Source organism: Acanthaster planci, linkage group LG21 (assembly GCF_054643075.1).
Source record: "Acanthaster planci isolate LZ-2023a linkage group LG21, COTS_SCS, whole genome shotgun sequence".
Lineage (NCBI taxonomy): Eukaryota > Metazoa > Echinodermata > Asteroidea > Valvatida > Acanthasteridae > Acanthaster > Acanthaster planci.
Window position 1 is genome coordinate 1,984,506 of NC_141797.1, and position 20,877 is coordinate 2,005,382.

Sequence of the window (20,877 nt, forward strand, 5' to 3'; positions counted from 1 at the left end):
TCCCTGAAATATGAATACCTGTGATTTTAGAATTTTTGTTCAAACTCCAAATGACCCTGAGGCATTAAGTCAATTTAAGTTTCACTGACAGATGTCCCGGGATTTTTCCGAAATCAATACTGGAATTATTTTTAATTGAATCACGACGGATGGTTGTTGCCGTGGTAACAGTTATCGACCGTTCAATATCGTCGTCTGAAATTAACATTCTGATGGTAACACAGTGTGGAGTTTAATGTCAAAGCCTTTTATAACAATACCAAATGGTAGAGCAGGGACCCAACCGCCCCCCCCGTAAGGGGCCAAGTTTTGTTCTTGAAGTGTGAAAATCCAATTTTTACGAGCATAGCTCTTATAGTCTTTACAGATGTAGGCAGAAATCCTAGAAAGTAAGTCTTACACCCCACGATGGTCATAAAAGGTTACATGCAGATATTCCATACTTTTGCCCCCCAATAAAAAATTAGTTCTGGTTCCGGAGCTGGCATTCGGCTGAACAAGCTGTTAGACAAACCCATCTCCTGGTCATTCCAGAGATGTGAAATTGCCGCTTTTGCAGTCAGGCCAAATAAACCCGATAGTGTATATGCTAATGGTCCTAACTCATACGGTTTACAAAAGTAACAAACACCATCCAAAACTGACAAACAAAAACAGGTAAAAAATGTAAATTCTGTATCAACTCCAAATGGTCACCCTGTCCCCTTGACCATCGAATAACCGAATACGACATGGCTTACTTGAGTTTCCTCTACTTGATTCGTGAGGAAAACGAGGCGGAACCCTCAAAACTCAGCAAAAACAAACAAAACGGATGTTCTAATATATCGAATAATAATTGTACTGTTCCATATACATGTACATACAAAAAACCCACAATCCCCACGTTATACAAATTGAAATGAGACAACGCCTTCCCCCTAGGACAGATAAGATGTATGTTTTTTAATAGAAAAATCGTTGTCCCACCAAGAGGGTGAATGCATTTGGGGAAAATCAAAACGAATTCAAACATCACTCAGAAAAGGATGAAAGTCAACGGTCCAGGTTTTATTTACAAAATTATACATACACGCAACAGCTGTGCTGACTTGAAGGGAAGCAGTCAATTCACTTCTTTTGGGAAAGAAGAGTCAATCGATAACGCACGTCGGCGTTGACCGCATAATCGTGGAGTAAAGAATTGGGAACTGCATAATCGGTGAAATTCGTTCTCTGTTCTGATTGCGTTTTAGACAGATAGGGGCCTAAGTGACTGGAGGGTGCCTGCCATTTCCCTGTTCCCGAGATTTGACGGTAATTCCCACTGACGGTGCATTACAGGAATTCTTGCATCGTATTCAGGGGGGTGACGTGCGGCACAAAACGGGGCGTGGTGGGGTGACAAAATGTCTAAAAGTGCAATTTTATTTACAGTACATGTATTAACAGCTTTTGGTCTGTCATGCAAGGTCACGTGAGCGGTCACGTGCTTCGTGAAATCCTTCCACTTGCACAGGACCCGATACATGTATATGGGAGTGGTGTCATATGACTGGAACAACATCGCAACACAAGACGCTCAGCATGGAAACCCCCGCCCCGAAAAAAATTGCAAGTTCCCTTTCAATCCCCCTCCCAAACTTCCTTTCCATAACAACAAGAGAAAAATTCAGAGCCATACCGTACTTTTTACATGGAAAAATGACCAAAGCAGTTTTCGTCAGAATTCGGCCAAGACATTCACTCACAGGCCTAACATGTACTTCAGAGCTGTAGCCGAGTTCATTCACTTTTCGAGTATTTTGTTCAGCACTAAAATATTGAGCTGTTAGACACGATGAAAGTGACACAAATACTATCTTTAAGAAGCGAAAAAATCAATACATGTATTAAAAAATGAAAACCCAATACTTTGGATGCTCAAGGGTACTTTCAAACTTCTCGGGGCTGAGGCACTCAAAAAGTACTCGAAAAATAAGAACAAGAGCAGATCCCAATCCAAATTTGTACAGGGGGTTGCCTGATGGGCGGGAAACATTAACGACCACTATGTGAAATTTGGTACAAACAATGGAAAGTGCTATAAAAATGTAATTACGGACCCCCAGCTCGGACGCAACACCAGCGCTTCAAAGTCCTCCAACTACTCTCATACAAAACGTCACCAACACCATGAGGTAACACAAATCTGTGAGATGTGTGCGCGCTTCAACGTGTATTTTATAAAATGTGATATTTTCGTTTTCACGAAGAAGCACTAATGTCTTGCGTCACGTGGTCCGTGATTTGCCGTATTCAGAAATTGACGTTCTCCTTAATTTACACAGATACGAGTTTTCAGAGCATTTTTGTTTCCCGTTAAGTCACCCATTTACGGGTAAAATAAAATCATTTTAGACATTTCAAGTTTTTTTTTCTATGCAATACTGACAAAACACACATTTGTGCTTCTTCGTGAAACGAGATTGTTCGATAATGCAGAAGTGTATAATATGCGCGCGCACACATTTGTGTCACTTCGTGACACCAAAACTGCTCTCATCACGCTTTTCACGAACTGGCACAAAAGTGAAGATGTGTGTCAGTTCGTGGTGTTGGTGACGAAAATTATAATACAACGTCAGTCCTCCCGAGTCCACAATTATTTCTTCCGTAAAAGGGTGAAGGTCCGGGTGATCACTGCCTCAATCCCTCAACATCCTCCGGCAATTTCTGTGTTTACGCTGGGACAAAGTGAACGATATCCAGGAACAGTATGTATGCTTTAAAGTATGAACCGGGCCTAAATATGGCCCTGGCTTGAGTGTAAACAATATATAAAGTTTGACCCAAAACCTTGACAAAAAAACAACCTCCAAGATCAGCTGCATGTTTGCTCAATGATTCAAAATGCTCTACTTGAGATTTTGGAAGATTCGGGAAGGTTAGGTTTAACAAGATTGCTAGTTTCTTTTAGGGAAGCATTTTGCTGTCTGTCCATGCGCCCCTCGCTGAACCAAGCAGGGCACATTCGCCAAGCAACAGAGGCTCCTATGATGGGAACCACACTTTGGTGGTTCACAAATGACGATAAAATGCACTTGTTATGGTCGGGTCAATATCAACAAAACAAATACTCCCAACTGACAAATGGCTCTTTCCAAGCGATGAAGGGGTGCTGTTGATATGCTCAAGGCAGATAGAGTATGGTAGGGCGACGCCATTTTGACGCAGGAAGCATTAAGCGAACGAATGGAATAGGCGCGCATGTCAGTTCACACCCTGATTCTTGCACTTTCCTTTTACATGCATAATTGAGCGTGGGACACTTTCAATTCGGTACTCCATTATATCTGGTACTCGCAGAGTACTCGACTACAACGCCATGTCGGATCAGACGAGCGTGTGCATCTACTTCTTGTGGGAGGTTGCCTGGGAGGGCGGTTGGTTCTGCTGTTGCTGCTGCTGTTGTTGCTGCTCGCTGTCCAGCGTCTTCAGCAGGCGGAACAAGCCCGCTGCCTCCCGGATGTGGCTGAACTCGATGCAGAAAGCCTGCATCTCGATGGACAAGTCCTGGGTGGAAAAAAAAAGGAAAGACCACTGCTGAAGGGAGGCAAAAACAAATTTTCACAGGCAGTTTTTGCTTGTTCTAAATCTCTTTAAAGCATTCTTTTACACTGGTGAACGAGTTTTCACATTTGCTTCCAAATTCTGACGGCAGTAGAAATACGGCCTCGAATAGCACCAAGAGGTATTAATTTGTAAAATTTTCTTGGAAAAAGAACAGGCAGTTTTTAACACTTGGCTTGAGAGGAACGGGGAACGGATGAAACCATGGCCGAATGGACATAATACCTGTGATCAACCCACAGCCTGAAACACTCTCTCCTTGCAGACGTGTATCAAACCAGGAAGGTGGGGGCAAAGTAAGGCACAATGAGCCCCAACCGGGACCAAGAGAGGGCACAACTCTCCCAGCGACAGAGGCTCCTTTGATGGGGACTGCACCCTGCTGCTTCACAAACGACTATGAAATGGGTAGGATGTGTATGCATTGCTACCAACAAGATGAACACTTCTCACTAGCGTGGCACTTTTGAACCAGTGAGGGGGTGCTTCTGCTCAAGGCAGATAAATTACTTAATCTGCATCGCCATGGACACATGCTCTTATTAAAGTTAACAATGAGGCACCAATTTTATTTCATCAAAAGCAAAAAGTAGCAGGGCTTTAGTAACACAATGCCTTGTGTTCATGGTACATGTATAATCACAGATGCAGTTAAGCCATTCCTATTGGTCAAGAGCCTGTCACGTGACCGGTCTTAAATGGCTCAATAAAGCACTGAATGGTTTAAAAGACACTCATCTGGCGTTACATGAAATTAACACTGCTATGAAATCTGGTCCCTTTTCCCTTGTATTGACTTAACGTTCACAGTCCTCACTTGTGTTCACAGTCCTCACTTGTGTTCACAGTCCTCACTTGTGTTCACAGTCCTCACTTGTGTTTACAGTCCTCACTTGTGTTCACAGTTCTCACTTGTGTTCACAGTCCTCACTTGTGTTCACAGTCCTCACTTGTGTTTACAGTCCTCACTTGTGCTCTATCAATACGTCAGCATTTTGAGAGTCCCACAGTCACATTGCAATGGCTCAACGTGTTCTCCGCCACCCATGCAGTACGCTCAATGTAGCAATCTCCATATAAGGAGATTGTTTTCGACTACTCCCGGGGGGAAGAAACTATGATATCGCTAGAGGGGTGTTTGAAAACAACTGAACTTGTTTCAACTTTCTGACTTGCCTTTGCCTCTGGTGTAATCAGTGTCCATTCTGCCATCTCCAAGAATGTTAGACCAACCAACAAGCCCATATTTATTTCCTTACTAAAGCATGGCCGGGCACCTATTCACGTGCATGTCGCACAGACTGCCAACTAGTGATTTAGGATATTTGCAGGGTGCTTGTGTGAGTGTAAGGTATTTGGCAACAGTGTCGAAGTTGTCACCGGAGAGGAGACACTTTGGCACAGACTGGATAGTCAGTGTTGTAGCTGAGACCATCAAATGACCATTCACAAGACTATACGTGAGACTAGGCACAAGATCAAATGCAAGAGACAGGGTTAGACAAGGGAATGCTTTCATTACAAATTATTTGAATAACGTGAAACTTGAATTCAATTTGGAGGTCTGGTGTTGGTCCTGTGATGGTCATGGGGGGTCTTGTGATGGTCTTAAAGGGTCTTGAGAACACCACCGTGGATAATCTTGGAAAACTGGATTCCAGGAGTTGACTGTTGGACGTACCTTGACGTTGATGATCTTGTTTCGGATGAGAGACTGGAGAAATACACAAACCTGCAAAATCACATGAATACCAGAAGTAATGTTTGGTAATCGGGCCAGTCGTGTCTTTAAGAATATTTCTCACTCTCTACCACGGAGGCTCCAATACGAAAATCATCCCTCCGGGTTACTGAACTGTTACTGATAACGTTCGTCACAACTTTCCCTGTCAAAATACAAAACCTGAAACTGGAGAGTTCAAAGTCATTCTTTCTATAAAGGGCACAACTTTACATTTAACAAGATCATTCGCCCTCTCGACCCTCTACAGTCAAACCTCGTTAATAAGAGTACCATTCATACAAGATTCTGCTCATAACGGGGAAGTTTTTAGGGCCCAATCCTTTCCTTGTCATTGTTTTCATTCCTGACAATACAAGGTTCCTGTTGTAACAAGGTAATTTGCCAAGTCTGGAGGAGCTCTTTATGAACAAGGTTTGACTGTACTTGGAAAGGCTTATGACTCATAACACCTTCTCCTGGAGCAGGTCACATCCTCTTCAGGAAATCCCCCACTGACCATTCTCAACCCCAGGTCTATCCCAATATCCCAGGTCTATCTTTACCAATCTGACCAGCCTGTTCTGCATGTACTTGTCCTTGATGGTCTCGCACGTTGTGATGCAGTTGGAGATGTAGAGGTGGACAAACTCCTGCGGCAACTCAACAGCCTGGCAAAAATGAGCCCAATCGAAAGCAGAACACAACATGTAAAAAACCTGTCGCAGGCTGGATTGGGGAGAATTCCGAACGGTTGTTTGCGCACAAGAAGACAAGAGGGTTCACGCTTAAAGAACAGGTGGGGGGGGGACGGTGCGTACCCCATGCATTTTCTCTGTTATCAACACAACACATTTCTGGGAAGCTTTTTTCGCTGAATCTGTTTTCACAAAACGCCCATCGTTCCACGATAAATAGACCAAAAAAAGTTTAACTTCACTTTTCCCACCGAAAAGTGCCCAATGCATAGACAATTATTGCTGAGTCTATTCGACCAATGAAATATCTATATATTCAAAATTAAATTTCATCAAATTTTTGGTTGAAAACAAAATATGTTTATACCAAGGGTGCAAAAAGAAAAAAAACATGAAGAAAACGAATATTTTGCCTTTAAAGTTTGGCATACACTTTGAACCTACTTTAATAAATACTCCTAACCCCTTGAAACATGCTTTCATAATGCAAAATTTCACACCGTTGTTGAATTTTTCCCTTTTATTTTACTGCTTTGAATATAAGATTTTGAAAATAATGTTTGAAAATCGATCCAATACCCGAGTATTTAAATAAATACGGCAGGGCTAGTTCAGACCAACAAAAGCCACTGTTCATCTGAATTGAAATGCTTATCACAATTCCTGACGCATTATTGCATCACACGGCAAAGTTGGTCAGATGCCAAAAATAACCCTCTGGAAAGTGAACGGCAAACAACACTCTCCTCTGGCAGTGAACAATGACAAATGCTGAAGCACTCAATTTTCAACAGGTGTTGAAAACAAAATTTCGCCATGTCAGCTGGATTCAGCAATATGCCGACATATATACAGTGCTATTTTTAAACCTACTGCACATAGCAACCGCACCTACATGTACGGAAGCAGCCACGTTTATCAATTTTTATTTTTGTTTAAAACATTAAACCTATCCCGAATGATCTTTTGTTCAACATGTCTCTTTCAGCATCATAGCTGGGAGGGTTGCAACCCCATAAAAATCCCCGCCTTTCTCACTGGCAGTTTGGAAAACGAAGATTTAAAAGAAAACACTGGGAATTGCACCCAAGTCCCCTTGAGGGTTAGGGTCAAAGTCCTTACCGTTGTGAGTCGGTTGACCACTTCCATGGAGTGGAGTGACATGTCCATGTTGACCAACACAGAGAAGTATTCTGTGATCTGGTTGGACTGCATCAGTCTCAGAAGAACCTCAATGGCAACGATAGGATTGTGTTCCACCAGACCAGGAAGCTGAATAGAAAAGGGAAATAAAGTTACTACATGTACTTAAACCCTAACACACCTCAGTCCTCCAACAGGTGAAGGATTGAGGAGTGTTAGGTTTAAGGGGAGGAAATGGAAGTGTTCAAGTACATAATACTGATAAAAGGGCTGCACGTTTTGTATTGTTTTTGGAAATAACTTTCTGTTCCTTTCTTGACCACGGTTTGGTTTAATGGCACATCAAAAAATGTTGTCCATGACAATTCTTTTCCCTATTTTCACCAATATCATGGTACTCCACATTAAGCAATTGCTGCCGGGTGCCTTTGGAAATGCAGTGTCTAATGACGGGCAATTTTTCAATATCTTCGGTTTTCAAAAAACTTCAAAAATTCATATCTTTTTTTCCTGAACGCCTAAACCCCATCGAGTGACTGCCTGGTGGCCACTCTAATCTGACAGACAAAATCTATTGCCGCCCGAGTATTTCAGCCAGGCCTGCCGCCTTGTAAAGAGAGCCCAGATTGTGCAGTGTTATGTAATTTTCTTTTGTTCCCGAAACTGGCACAGTGCGCTGCTGGCCTCTTTTTAATAGGGGCCAGATTAGCGTGCAGCAGTGCTGTGTGGCTCATCGCTGCGGCAGTGGAGTGCTTTTGTCCCCAGTGGTAATCCGCTCATCCTGAATGCCACAAACAGTGGTATAATCTCTCAAAACAATGACATATTTCCTCCACTATTGACAACTGAAAAAGTTGGCAATTGCCAGCAGCCCGGTCTTTTGTTCCGAGAACGGTCTTTTGTAACAAGGCCCAGCTCTTTTGTCCGATTTCGGGCACCCCGGCTATGTATACAAACCCAAGATATCCATTATCCCACTTGGAAAAGTGGGGGGACATGTCTTCCCTTTCCTCTGCCAATTGACGCCCATGTTTGTATCACCCATGGACCCTTCTTGTCACCAATGCACCCTTAACCCTCTTTGTCTGCACCCTTGTTACCAACCTTGAGGGGTGTCAGCCCGATGTGGTAGACCAGCTTGGGATCTTTCTCCAGCTCACTGAGCAACTGTTGCTGCTGGGGAAGCAACAGCGTCTCTTTAAAGGCCTTGGTCATCAGTCGCTTGACTTCGATCCCCGCGCTATTGTTGACGCACATGGTGTGATCCCAGGCGAGGTTATGATCCCCCGTAACTGGGTTCATCCACACCAACTGATAAACATCAATAATGTTACTGGTAATAATTTGAAAATTAATTTGCTAAGTTCTAAAACTGTGGTGCGTGCTCATGATAGGACTTGTAATATCTATTCATAAATACCTGAGACAGGTTTTCTATTCCTATTGGTGGAGATGCGTCATGTGACTGAGTATTAACATATGATAATGCCCGCTGAGAAGCGATAATGCACGACAGTTTAATCGGGTCTGATTGGTCAAGAGTCTGTGTGCACGCGACGCACGCCCCAAGTTCATTGAAATGGATTCTATTAGACAAATTTCAAAAGGAATATACCATAAAATGGACGGGGGTGTTCAGGAAAATGAAAGTAAATTTTCAGAACAAAATCGTTTGAAATCCATCATACAGGTATGTTGACTTCTTTTGACTCTCTGAATAAACAGAATTGGAATAAGTAAGTGCTTGGCCAGTCTTAAACTAACCTTGTTCAGGAGAATGAATGCTGATAATGCCCTCGCCTGCGGCTTAGGTATTAGTCCCTTCCATTCTCCTGAGCCAGTCTTAAACACACATTTAAGACCGGCCAAACACATAATTATTCCCTTATTGGAGCTACTTGTTAGGCACTTGCAACATACTCTACTGCAACACTTAGCACTTGTATTAAAAGTATTACAACTAGTGACAAATGCTGGTAAAGTACTTGTGAAGTACTCAACTGTAACAATGACTACATTTACTTGAAAGTAGTCACTCAAGAACGGGCATCTTGTGACAAAAAAAATACTTGGGAAGTTAGGTGTACATTTTAGACACTAAGAACAAACTAAGTACTTGACAAGAACTTGTACCATTTGTCACATTTAATGACAAATACTTATAAAGTGCATGAGACGTACTCAACTCCAAATGTATTTGAAAACTGTTTGCGCAGGTAATAGTGAAAAGTACTAAAACTAACCGGGAATATGAAAAGTGCACGTGCCTGTCTTTGTGAGAGATGGAAGAAATGCTTGTCAAGTGCTAACAAAATACTCGACTGTAACATCTTAGGGCCAAGAGGGAAGGTACTTTACCTCATCCTCGCAGACATGTAGTGGCGGGGGTAACCTGATCAATTCTGGTCGGAAGCTGGCTTCCATGGGCGGCTTGTTACCGCACATAAGACTCTCCATCACGCTGGACGCCATCTCCGCATCGTAGGTAGACCTGGAGAAGAGAAGCACAGATGCATGCGCCTCAGTCCTGTACATGTGCCATTGTGGTCGAGACCATCACAAGACCCAACAACAGAGGGGAGACAGGCCGGTGTAGGGGTTCTCTCCTTGCCTTCCACCTCTGCAGTCCGGGCTCGAATCCCAGCTCGGTCCACATATGGATTGGGTTTTCTGCCCCTATCTGATTCCGTGGGTTTTACCCAGGCTACTCCTCTGGGGTTTTCCTCCCACCTCTAAAACTGTAACTGCTTCTCGTTGTGTCCTCTCAACAGGTTTCTTCGGGCTTGCGAGCTACAGTGCCTAAGGTGCTTTTGAGGAATCTTGATTGTCATTGCCATAAATAAATAATAACAACACACGTCATTACGACCACAACAAGACCAACACAAAACCTGAAGCTTGAATTCAAGTCCCGAGCTATTCAAATGAACTCCAACAAAAGTATTCCTTTGTCATTGTTCACCCCTGTTCCTTGTGACGGGTCTTATGAAGGGTCTTGAGCACGGCCTGGTGTCTGGTCTTGTGATAGCCTTTACTACATGTACAACAGTGACTCTGGGGCTTCCTTCAAGCACTTTAGACACAAAAGCCTAACTCTTTAGATCCTCAGTACACATGACATATGCAGTCGTTATACGACCCCGCCTCTTTATGTAAGGACGCATTCCATCATTCTCTTTGATTTATCACACCAGTACCGATGATATTGGTAAAATGGGAGACGACTGGTAATTCACAATTTCTGAAGTATGAAAGCTGGTCCTCGAACATAACCTGTGAAAAAGTATGACCATTTCCCAGACGCACAATGAGCACGTTGCTTACGTAAGCCAGCTATGGTGATACCAGTGAAATAGGGACGGAGGGAGGTAAATAAACACATCATGAGATGCTTTGTCAATATTCAGGTTCAGGGCTTTTATTGGGGGGCCTCTCGATTTGACCTAATTTTTGTTGGGTCGGGACGGATTTGGGGACCTCAGATTGGTTTCAGGTCAGATTCGGTTTTTAGTAAATGTTTTGGGTTACCTGCCCCGGAGGACAGTATTACTACATACCCGACATCTGGATCGGGATCGCTCATGATGCAGGACAGGCCAGCCCGGCTCTGTAGAGGCAACTCGGACTGCCGCTCGGCCAAGGCAACCTGGAGGCCACTCAGGTCGATGGGTGGTGGGTTGGATCCCGGGTCCATCACGACGATCTGCCGAGGGACTTTCTTAAAGAGCTGGTGGGAACAAGTGACCGAAATAGTCACCTTCATGACTCTACAAGAGGGTCAGGGTGTTTGACATATGAGCTGCTCCGAGTAGGAAGAGTAGATGTTCCCACCAGACTTTATTCAACAAGAAGCCATTTTGGATCTTGTTCCCCGAATCTGTTTCCCATATTGTTAACTGTTGAATGGAATGGCACCAAACTATTTTAGGATTGACTTGCGTTCCAAGCCTTCAGTTTTATTCCTTTTCAAAAACCTTGTTTTAAAAGCGGCATGTTTTATCACAAATCTGAAATATTTCAGTAGGGATCACAAAGCTGAAATGATTCATTAGGGAGGACTCAGTACTGAATTGCCATTAAATCTCATTTTCTTTGTTTCATTGATGCTCTCAAGTTCCAAAACTTCAAAAAAGTTCCAAAACTGAAAAATAACTTTGCTTTCAATTTCAATATGGCTAACTCATCACAAGTAAAATAAAGTATCAACCGGTGCCAATATCCATGAAAATGGCCATGCAGGCTGCTTTCACGAAAGCACTGCATGGCAAGGGATTTTTGAGACGGTGAAGATGTTCATATAAAGTGTCTGTGGGGATCCAAAAAATGACTGCACTACCAATGACACGTCCCTCCTTTTTCCCAAAGGGGTATTCCAACTGTCAGTCTATGTTTTTAGCTGTCTGTCTGTCTGTCTGCCTGTGTGGTAAAGTGCATGCCTCATCTCATAGATGGTTTTACCTCTCTCTGTGGGCTTCCAGATGATGAGACTAGCTGCGACAAGAAGTATCTCTCTGCCTTCCCGATGGGCGGCATTCTGACCAGATTGTTGGCAGTGTCATCCTCTGCAAATGCCTTCAAGACAGCAGCAAGATATGAACTAGTAAGAGCTGCTTTGGGGTGCGACATGGCCTCGTGATTGAGGTTTTTAAAGCCAACATTCCACATATTAAAAATCACGGACAGCATGCAAGATGTCAAAGAAGCAGATAGTCACACAAAAGTGAGTGTTTGAAATCACATAAAAAAAATAATAAGGCCGTCAAAAACTGTATAAGTATTTTCACATGAAGCACCTTTTTTCAGTGGTTATGATGCCTCCTAAAGTCAAAACGGTATGCACTCGAATTTTGTTTGTGGTCTGCTAGCTTGTTGACAATTAGGGTGTTATTTTTAGCAATGAGGAGAAGCCATGTACATGTACATCTGTGCTACTGAACTTGAAGGCCTGAATAACTCAGAGGGGAAATGTCGATCAATACATTTACATGTGGAATGGATGGTTCCATTTGTCGAGCAATCCATTTACATACATGTATGGAATGGATGATTCCATTTTTGCAGTGCTGCTGTGCCATGCATTTGGACGAATACATGTAATTCAAGACACCTACCGACCAATCAGATGTCGGGAATTCATTCAATCATTGTATGGCACACAATGGCACAACTTACGAGCAAGTGAGAGAATACTGGAGCAAATGGATTGTTTCCTATTGGCTCGTTACGATGCATCTCCCAGAGATAGAAGAGCGCAACCAAGCGCTGCGCAGGGGATGGAAGAAGGTCTGGGTTCTGTAACAGCAGTACCTGGATTGACGAAGAATCAAAGACGCACGTGAGCGCAAGAGGGTGAAAGATCCTATCTCATCCCAACATAACTAGAGCTCCAATAACTGAGATATGCATTCATCTGGCTGAACCTCAGATATCCCAGAATCCAACAGGAAGAGTCAATCACATTTCTCATCCTGAATTTGAAAATAAGGCCAGAGAAGCCTACCACTAAATACACCTTTTTAAGGCCTGAAGTCTGAGATTTTAAACAGTTTAAATTAAACTGCCTCTGTGGCATGCAGTACATGTACATGCACATGTGCAAGAAATATTTTTAAGTACGAAGAAAAGTTAGCCTTCAAAGTCTCTTTAATTAACCCTAACCCTACATAATGCTACAAATTACTACTTGTAGTAAAATGTAGTAATCAGTGCTGCCGCTTCTAAGAGGACACGACCGCATTGTTCTCTGAAGCCATAAAATACAATAGAAAAGACAATGTACCATACAGTGCTGTGGCACTATGAATGAATGGCTTTATTATTCTCTGTACAAGTAACAATGGAAGTAACCTAGCCAGAAGTAGTAATTTGTAGCGCTAGGTCCTTCAGGTGCAGGCTATAGTATTTTGTAGTACTGAGTACTGTAATGCTTGGTGGTTAGGGTTAAAAAGGCACTAGTCACTATACATGTACATCTACACATAGTTAAAAAAGAATGACTGGTCAATATTTGGGGGATGAATCAAATCCATTTTCTGATTGGCCAATACCTGCTCACTCGATTCAAGACAGAAACTGGTGTGTGCGGAAGGGATGCCCTTCGGTTTTCTAGTAAGCTTTGTAATAAAGATTCTTGAACCTTGTTTCAAATCTTCAATGCAACCCTGGGCGAAGGGAATGTAATTTTGCTTGGAGAATTTAGTAAGTGATCAGTGTTCGGGAGGGGGTTTGATAATGAAAAGCATTGCTTGTTTGTCCTCCATTCCCATGATGCATTGTGATTGTGGGAAAACGGTTTATTGCAAAGAGTGTACATGCGCACTGCACTCAATCATAACAAAGGGGTTTTAGAGATTTTGGACATATGTGTATTCCTAGGAAAGACTATGAAATAGTTCAAATTTGACCTTAATTTGTCAAACGATCCACATGTGATCAGATCATGTGAATTCTACCTGTTTTGTGCAACTTGATACTCCTCTTAATTGTAACATAACGGTATACATCACCCATTTTTAGCTACTTTCATGGAAATGTGCACTTTGTAATACATTAAAAATTTTCCACGGTTTTCCTGACAAATGAGGATGTTGTTTACTGTGATGTCAATCCAGAAAGACACTACCCATTCAGGGATTTCCCGTTCAGATTGTTACCCCATAATCTGCTCTTTGAAGACATTTTCCTAAAGTGAATAAACGTTGCTCACTGGCCAGCTGTCATGAACTAAAATGACACCATTTATCAAAAACTGACCTAAATTAACTTTAGGAAAATATCCAAATTCTGGTCAATTTTAGTGCAGAAATATAGCATTTTTCTTGGATGACGTACACTTTTGTTTAATATCTAAACTACATTAGTGTAAAAATAAAAAAAAAATCAAGATACCATTAAAATGGCACATCAGAAATTGAAAACAAGTTACATGTAATTAGGGCATAAAAGATGTGATTTTTATCATGCTACGTAGAAAAGTACGTAGAAGAGCCACAAACATAGGGCTGGATAGCTCAGTTGGTTTAGTACTAATATTTGAGCAACCCGGTATTCAGTTTCCTCACACGACAGTCTGTTTGATGAAAGAGTTTAAGAAATTTAGACTTCCTTGACGCTTCGAGGTCAGCACCAACACGATGTGTACACTTACCAACGCCGAACCAACTTTGTAGTGGTCTTGTATCCTGAAGGCATGGTGAAAGTTTGTTGCTAGAATCTCAAAAGAGCTATTGCTGACCTGATCCTCCGAAAGCAAACTGTTCAAAACATCACAATGTCATATCAGTTATAAACTCATACGGTTACAATAGCGCAATCATCACATTCAACTGGATGTGTAGCCTAGGCCGTGGCAGATATCTAGGACTTCCATTAAATGGCGGGTAGCAACCACACCGTGCCGGTGAAAACAATTGTGACCTTGGCGATAAGCGCAAACCAGCCAGTCAGAGGATCCGACTATGGTACTCACACATGCTCACGTCACAGTTGTTTTCATAATCATAGGCGCAGTGTGGTTGCCACCAGCCATTTTATAAAAGTCCCAGATGTCCACCCCAGCCTACTGATGCAAAACAAACAATGAACAATAGTCCTAAACAGCAAAAATAGACATGATAGACCCGAGCTTGAACACTGACATGACTGAACAAAAACCATGAAAACAGTACAGTAGGGCCTACATTTAATTCCTATGGCAAGAGTGTAGTGTCCCGACACAACTTAGGAAAAGGTACATGCACCCTAGAACTCTCCAGCACGGCGGGCGACAAGACAAGAGGTTGGGTCGTAACGACCATTATGACCATCAACGATCAATCGAAATGCAGTGTGAGCAGCGAGTCAGACCCGCACATGCACGAACACTTTGTTACGACTGCTAGAACGAACCCTAATTTTCCTAAAACCGGTGAACAGCTTATCAATGACTATTGAGATGGTTCATTTTATTGAAAGACGAAAGGGAAACTAGACGCTGGGGCCCTGGCACAACACATTCAGGCAAATTCTTTCTTACTTAAGAAGACTAGCAAGCTCTTTCGCGGACAGCGCCATCTTGCAACAGCGCCCTCAATTGACACATGAATTAAAGATGGCAGCCTCCGTAAGAAATGTCGTCTGGAACTTTCAACAAGTTCAGTTGGTAAATGTTTTCAGTATGGTGTTTTTTAGTATGAGTTAGAATGTCTTAAAAAGTCCGATAGCCCTACTTGGTCATCACCTGTGCATAAATTCTGCCTAGGCTAAACTCACAAACATTATTCCTCACTGAGTCTTGCCTAACCCCCTAACTTGATGTTCAGTTCAGATCTTGCCTGTTTGTTTTGTTTGTGTTGTTTTTGGTTAGGAAAGACACCACTTCTGCCACCCTTAGCACAAAACCTATGAGTCGGTTCAGAAAAAAAGTATTTTCTGAATAAATAACTTAGTATTTTCCCTCCTAAATTACATTGAACTTTTTTGGGCATGTTATTGCTTTCTGATGGCTGTTAGTGTTAAGTCACTGTAGGGAAGAATTACTGGCGTCCATATATGAAAAGTTCTCTTCCCTTTGGTTGCTTTGAAAAAGGCAGGGAAGAGTTGCAGGCCTCTATACATGTAAAGATGTATATGCAGACGCCATTCATTGTACTCTGTCATGCCTATAGTGACCTATTAGCCGTCAGAGAGCAAAGAAAAAATTAACAAAAAAGTTCAATTCGGGAGGGAAAATACCAAGTCGTTTACTGAGAAAACACCAGATTTTTCAAACAAGTCTAATAGGGTTTGTGTACAGGGTGTCAAGTGGCATCTGTATGTGGAATCCTTCCCAAAAGGCCAGCAATACGAAAAATTCCAAAGCAGAACTCCACACCCGTAGAGAATTTTCATGTATGTATCTTTGTCTGCTTGGTATTTATTGTAAATGACCCTGAGGTTAATTTAACTGAGGTGTTTGCTAAATCCATTTTATTATTATTGTTAAAATGAAAGTTGTTTGACCATGCACATACAATGTTGATCACTTGCATTCAAATGTACCACAGGGAAGGTCATATCTGACGTGTCTGAGGCAATGGCCACGGTTGGCTAGCAGCAAAGTGTCCGGGACTGTCAAATCAACAACTAAAGGAAACACGAAAAGGGCTACAAAACAAGGTGAGGAATGGAGGTCTTTGACGTGATCACGTGATCTGCACAATTAGCTTTTTGCAAGTTACATTTGAATAGAAACTGGTACATGTACTCTGAGTTTTTTTAATTCAAGTGTACATAACAATTTGAATTCTCCATACTAAAGACACTGTTGCTATACCTCGTGAATTGGGGCAAACTGTTGCTTAGTTACACAAGTGACACCTTGCACCAATACACTGTTTTCAGTGGATAAAAAAGTCACAAAGGAACCAGTCCATTCCAGAGATGGTGGTCGCTATGCAAAAGCTTGCCCCGAATCACAAGGTATGACAGCAGTGTCTTTAGTTTGCGGAATTCAGTTGTTATGTTGATGTGCAATAAGCTAACACAGTGTACTGGATTTCATTCAAATTAACTCACAAAAGGCTTAAAACACGTAGAAATGTCTACACCAGTGTCATGGGGTTGCTGTACGATGTTTAGAGATGTTCCTGGTAGTTCCAACTTTAATAACAGTACCCAAGAAGAAAGTTGAAAGGACAGTGAAAATTACCTGACAATCATCAGGCGAGTCAGATTAATATGAACAACAATTACGAAGGTGTGTCTTATTGATTACAGTTAGCCTAGCCCAGTTTTATGGTTGTAGAATGATTTTTCAAAGCTACGGCTAGGTCTATTTTCTGTATGTCTCCATGTATTTCCAGTGGAGTGGAGACGTTGACCTAGCTCTAGACAACCAATTTGGATGCAGTTTAAGTTAAGTCTCCAGACTTTTCACAAAATGTGGCTCCCCTCTCATGTTTTACAGTTCAGACGTGCGTTGGCTACATCCACAAGTTTAACTAAAATTTTCTCACAATTCAAGGCCAGAAGATGTTTGTTTGTTTCTTGCATCTGTTGCTATATGACATCAGCACTAGAATCAATTTCAGGGAACTTTGTCACCTTGTGAAGCTGAGAAACTACAACTTTGTTGATCCCCAGCAACCTCAGAGCCGGTCCCCGTCAAGCCCAAGGCCCCCTCCAACGAGGCTACCCCTTACACCTATGAAGTCCCACAGTATGATGACTGGTTCTTCTACAACGTGGAGAGCGACATGTCCAAGCATCGATTACCCCAACCCCAACCTGGGAAGCCATAGGTAGCCGAGAGCAGTGTAGATGACACGGTGTGAATAACTCCTCCTTCAAGTCAACCAGGAAATGCACACTCTTCAGTCCCTACCCCTAAGTTATGAATGTTGGAATGAAAGTTCAAATTTGAGACTGCATGCCAATCTTTGAAATTTTGAATAAGCATGTTATCCATTTTTAAAAATTCTAAATGCACATCAAAGTTATAACCATAAATTGAAACCTACATGTACATGTATAATCAAACATGTAACATTATGAGCAGAAATGTTAGGCCAATGTTTTGTAATAATTAGTGGACAGAGAAGAAATGTTTGGATGGCCAAAGAATGAAATGTTATCATTAGTGGACTTGTTCTTGTAGGTCATGTTTACATCTTTCACATTTTCAGTAATTTGTGATGTGAAAAAACATCAGAATGCCTTTAATTCTAATTCCTGGAAACATTTGTCAGATTCTCTAACAAACCTGTTCATTGAAACTTGATTCCGTAAACCACAACCCAAAATTGTTTTTGAACAAAAAAGGAGGTCTTTAGATACCTTTTTCCACAAAAAAAGTTATCCATGATTTATAGTCTTGTTTCAAGACCTAGCAGTTGAATGTGTGAATTGAACCCACGGATGAAAACTAAAGCTGACAAAAACTAATTTACTATACTGTAGGATGAATATGCATAGCATAAGCGTTACTAGTCTTGGTTCCAGTTGTAAATAAAACCGTTTAAAACTGATCAATGCTTCTTGTGACCTTTTGTCATCGAAATGCTCTTCAGGGTGACTGAAATGAGACTCGGAGTAATATCAGAAGAACTATTGGCTTAGAGGGTTAAGACCTTAAAAGGAAACGAAATGGCAGAAAGGCACATTTTATAGACCATCCAGTAACATCACCTCAAACAGTCCTTCCTGCGAGGAGTAGGCGTGTTTTCGCTTATGTGCACAGCTGCTTTTCACGAAGACAACGTCTTGCGTTTCTGGGCTAGAGGTGTTATGTAATCCTGCGTCACGTGAATAATATTCAGAATATACTTTTCCCTCGTATTACGCATCGAACTAGCTCTGACCGGATGTGTCAAATAATTATGGTCCGTGATGATAAGTTAACAATATTTATAGTTTTCCGCAATTAGCCGGCCGGCTATTGGCTCATTCAAACAGCTGCATGCGTATACCGACTATAGAACTCCAACACACGGAGCGACGTGATAGATGGTGATGGACGAGCGGTCGCCAGGGGCAACTTCTCTGATTTGATGCCCGATGTATGGCAAACGGGACCCCCTATTGTGTCTTCTGTTGTATTGACGGAATCTTTGGAATTCCTTTCAGATTTCCAGGGGGTGCAGTAGGCACAATAGCTTTAGGGTATATGGCTTGTGCATCACATTGGGGGGTCCCCCTTTGCCACATGTATGGTGCTGGATATAACTTGATTCTCTCGCCTTGACCCTGTGCATGCACTTGAATCAACTTGGATATTCGGCTCGATGGGCTGGTCGGTGAGGCTCCTCAATCAATATATGGAACGAACTGGGGTCGCCCTGTACAAAATGTTCAGATAACTTTGCAGTATAAGCCAGAGTCCGGGCGCCGGCCAAAGCCCCAACGATCGAGTTCAGTTTGCTCTACACAGTGACAAAAGTGAGTATGTACATATTGAGAGCACATTTTTATTGTAGATGTGTTCATATAGGTTTGCGGAGCATCATGCAGACCTCCGCAACTCTTTCTGGAACATCTCAACAAGCTTCACAGCAGCATCCAGTTCACCACAGAACAAGAAAAGGATGACAACATCTCATTTCTTGACGTCAGGCTCCAGGAAGCAGGATGGCAGTCTTACCCGCCGAGTCGGCAGCTGATTACAACAAAATCCAGCCACTCACCGTCATCTTTCCGTTACCACGCCTTCAAGAAACCCGCCGCCACCAAGTCAAGAAATTCCTCAAGATCACTAAACATATGTTACCGGGACCAGTTCAAGCATTGCGTCCACGGTCCCAGGCAATCGCAGGATCACCTATAGAGGGATTTTACATTAGCGCCGTCTATGTGCGCATATCTGCATCGAAACCGCTCGAGGTTCTCTGTATTACATATGTATGAACCGTTCCTCGCGCCCCCGCGGAGTCAACACAGTACATGCAGTATCCGGTTTGTATTTTTGACGCCACTTCAGTTTAAACCACGCCCACTAAACAGGCAGATACGCGACCATCGCAGGTACGTTAGTTTGCGGTAAATTGCCGTTATTTTCTTTTGATTTTAAGTGTCGAGTCATCCTGAGAGACTCTTCCACAAAAACATGCAGCCTGAAAAATCTGAATTTAACATAGGCTTACCTCTATGTATTTTGTGTCTTGACTCCTTACTTTCAATCGTCTGATCGTATAAAGAATTCAAGCTGACACATTACAGCCTCTTTTTCAAACTCTGGAGTGCGCAGACCGACGCTAAAAGCGTCGTCTTAGTAGTGGGATCCCCCCTTTCCCCCACGCCTGTACCCCACATGACATACATCTCCTATATCCCGACCCTCCGAATCCTCCTGCCTGATATCCGGTGGAATGTTCTGTACCCTCCAGCCAACACCGCATCAATTAAGCCTCACCTTAATTCGCTCTCAAGAATCTTTCACCAAGAACACCATTATGGTCAACCTCAGCCAACGCCTGCCAGCTCTCTGCTGCGTCGGAGACAAAGGTTCTGTTGCTGGACATAAACTTTGCCTGAAGAGGTCATCCAGCGCACGGCCTGCAAATCAATCAATCCTCCAGAAATACAAGCCAGCCAAGTTAACCTCTCAAGACAAGATCGGTCAGCCATCGCATCACCACGGCAAGACAAGTCCATCCACATCCTCCAAGCGGACAAGAGCAACGCCACGGTGGTCATGGACAAGAGAGAGTTTGACCACAAGGAATACTCAACTTGATTAGGCTGCTACCCTGAACTTTTGAAAGATCATCCATCGAGAGCAAGCTGCAATTGACACAGCTATGACAAGACACAAGATCCACCCCCGGCCAAAGGGTCACCTATACCATAAAGCATGGTTAGGACCGTTAGTTCTATCACCCTGCCGTACTTACGAGCAGTATACCTCCCATCACATCCAGTGCACCCCCCTCAGTCATGGTATTCGAGTGTGCCATATACAGCACCCATGAAGACAGAACCAGCCTGAACTCCCACAAGGACCTGCCAAATCCACAGCACAAACCAGCTAGGAGTGTACAAGATCCCCTGCCAAAAGATGCGGCGAAGTGCACATCGCTGAGCAGGGCCCAGACTCAATGAACACAGAGCCCATGACACGAAAGGAGAGTCGACAAGTCTGCTGCCACCAAGCACTCAGGCTCCTACACCAAAGATCACTAGATTGACTAAAGCCAATTCCAAACTCGTCACTGAACATTGATACCCTCACCGTATTCGAAAAGCCACCGAAATCCCCAAACATGAAATAGT

At 42.7% G+C, this 20,877-nt stretch overlaps 2 protein-coding genes across 3 annotated transcripts; one reads left to right on the forward strand and one right to left on the reverse strand.

The window, feature by feature from the left end:
- Nucleotides 1-1,029: 1,029 nt before the first annotated feature.
- On the reverse strand, nucleotides 1,030-15,229 carry LOC110983125 (CCR4-NOT transcription complex subunit 11-like). 2 transcript variants are annotated; one of them, XM_022242092.2, is made up of 11 exons: nucleotides 15,167-15,229; nucleotides 14,300-14,405; nucleotides 12,325-12,459; nucleotides 11,611-11,724; nucleotides 10,710-10,879; nucleotides 9,511-9,643; nucleotides 8,257-8,463; nucleotides 7,132-7,281; nucleotides 5,878-5,982; nucleotides 5,273-5,323; nucleotides 1,030-3,534 (listed from the first exon to the last, which is right to left on the reverse strand). In XM_022242092.2, exons 1-11 carry the CDS (start codon nucleotides 15,202-15,204, stop codon nucleotides 3,373-3,375), a joined length of 1,371 nt encoding a protein of 456 aa, XP_022097784.2. In that variant the 5' UTR covers nucleotides 15,205-15,229; the 3' UTR covers nucleotides 1,030-3,372. The 2 variants fall into 2 exon arrangements, with proteins under 2 accessions (XP_022097784.2, XP_022097785.2); XM_022242093.2 differs by lacking the exon at nucleotides 15,167-15,229 and adding an exon at nucleotides 14,832-14,989.
- Nucleotides 15,193-18,137, forward strand: LOC110983127 (uncharacterized). Its single transcript, XM_022242096.2, has 3 exons — nucleotides 15,193-15,292; nucleotides 16,176-16,287; nucleotides 17,254-18,137. The coding sequence occupies exons 1-3, from the start codon at nucleotides 15,242-15,244 to the stop codon at nucleotides 17,409-17,411; spliced, it is 321 nt and encodes a 106-aa protein (XP_022097788.2). The 5' UTR covers nucleotides 15,193-15,241; the 3' UTR covers nucleotides 17,412-18,137.
- Nucleotides 18,138-20,877: the final 2,740 nt, after the last annotated feature.

What these genes read in the sequence shown, in the direction of transcription:
- LOC110983125 (XM_022242092.2), bottom strand. Translation starts at nt 15,204, where the DNA reads ATGGCGCTGTCCGCGAAAGAGCTTGCTAGTCTTCTTAA. An exon ending in CAGTATTCTCTCACTTGCTC is followed by an intron (nt 11,725 to 12,324) that starts GTAAGTTGTGCC and finishes GCTGTCTTGAAG; the next exon opens with GCATTTGCAGAGGATGACAC. An exon ending in GATCCCGATCCAGATGTCGG is followed by an intron (nt 9,644 to 10,709) that starts GTATGTAGTAAT and finishes TCTCTTCTCCAG; the next exon opens with GTCTACCTACGATGCGGAGA.
- LOC110983127 (XM_022242096.2), top strand. Translation starts at nt 15,242, where the DNA reads ATGGCAGCCTCCGTAAGAAATGTCGTCTGGAACTTTCAACAAGTTCAG. An exon ending in ACTTTCAACAAGTTCAGTTG is followed by an intron (nt 15,293 to 16,175) that starts GTAAATGTTTTC and finishes AATGTACCACAG; the next exon opens with GGAAGGTCATATCTGACGTG. An exon ending in GAAAAGGGCTACAAAACAAG is followed by an intron (nt 16,288 to 17,253) that starts GTGAGGAATGGA and finishes GTTGATCCCCAG; the next exon opens with CAACCTCAGAGCCGGTCCCC.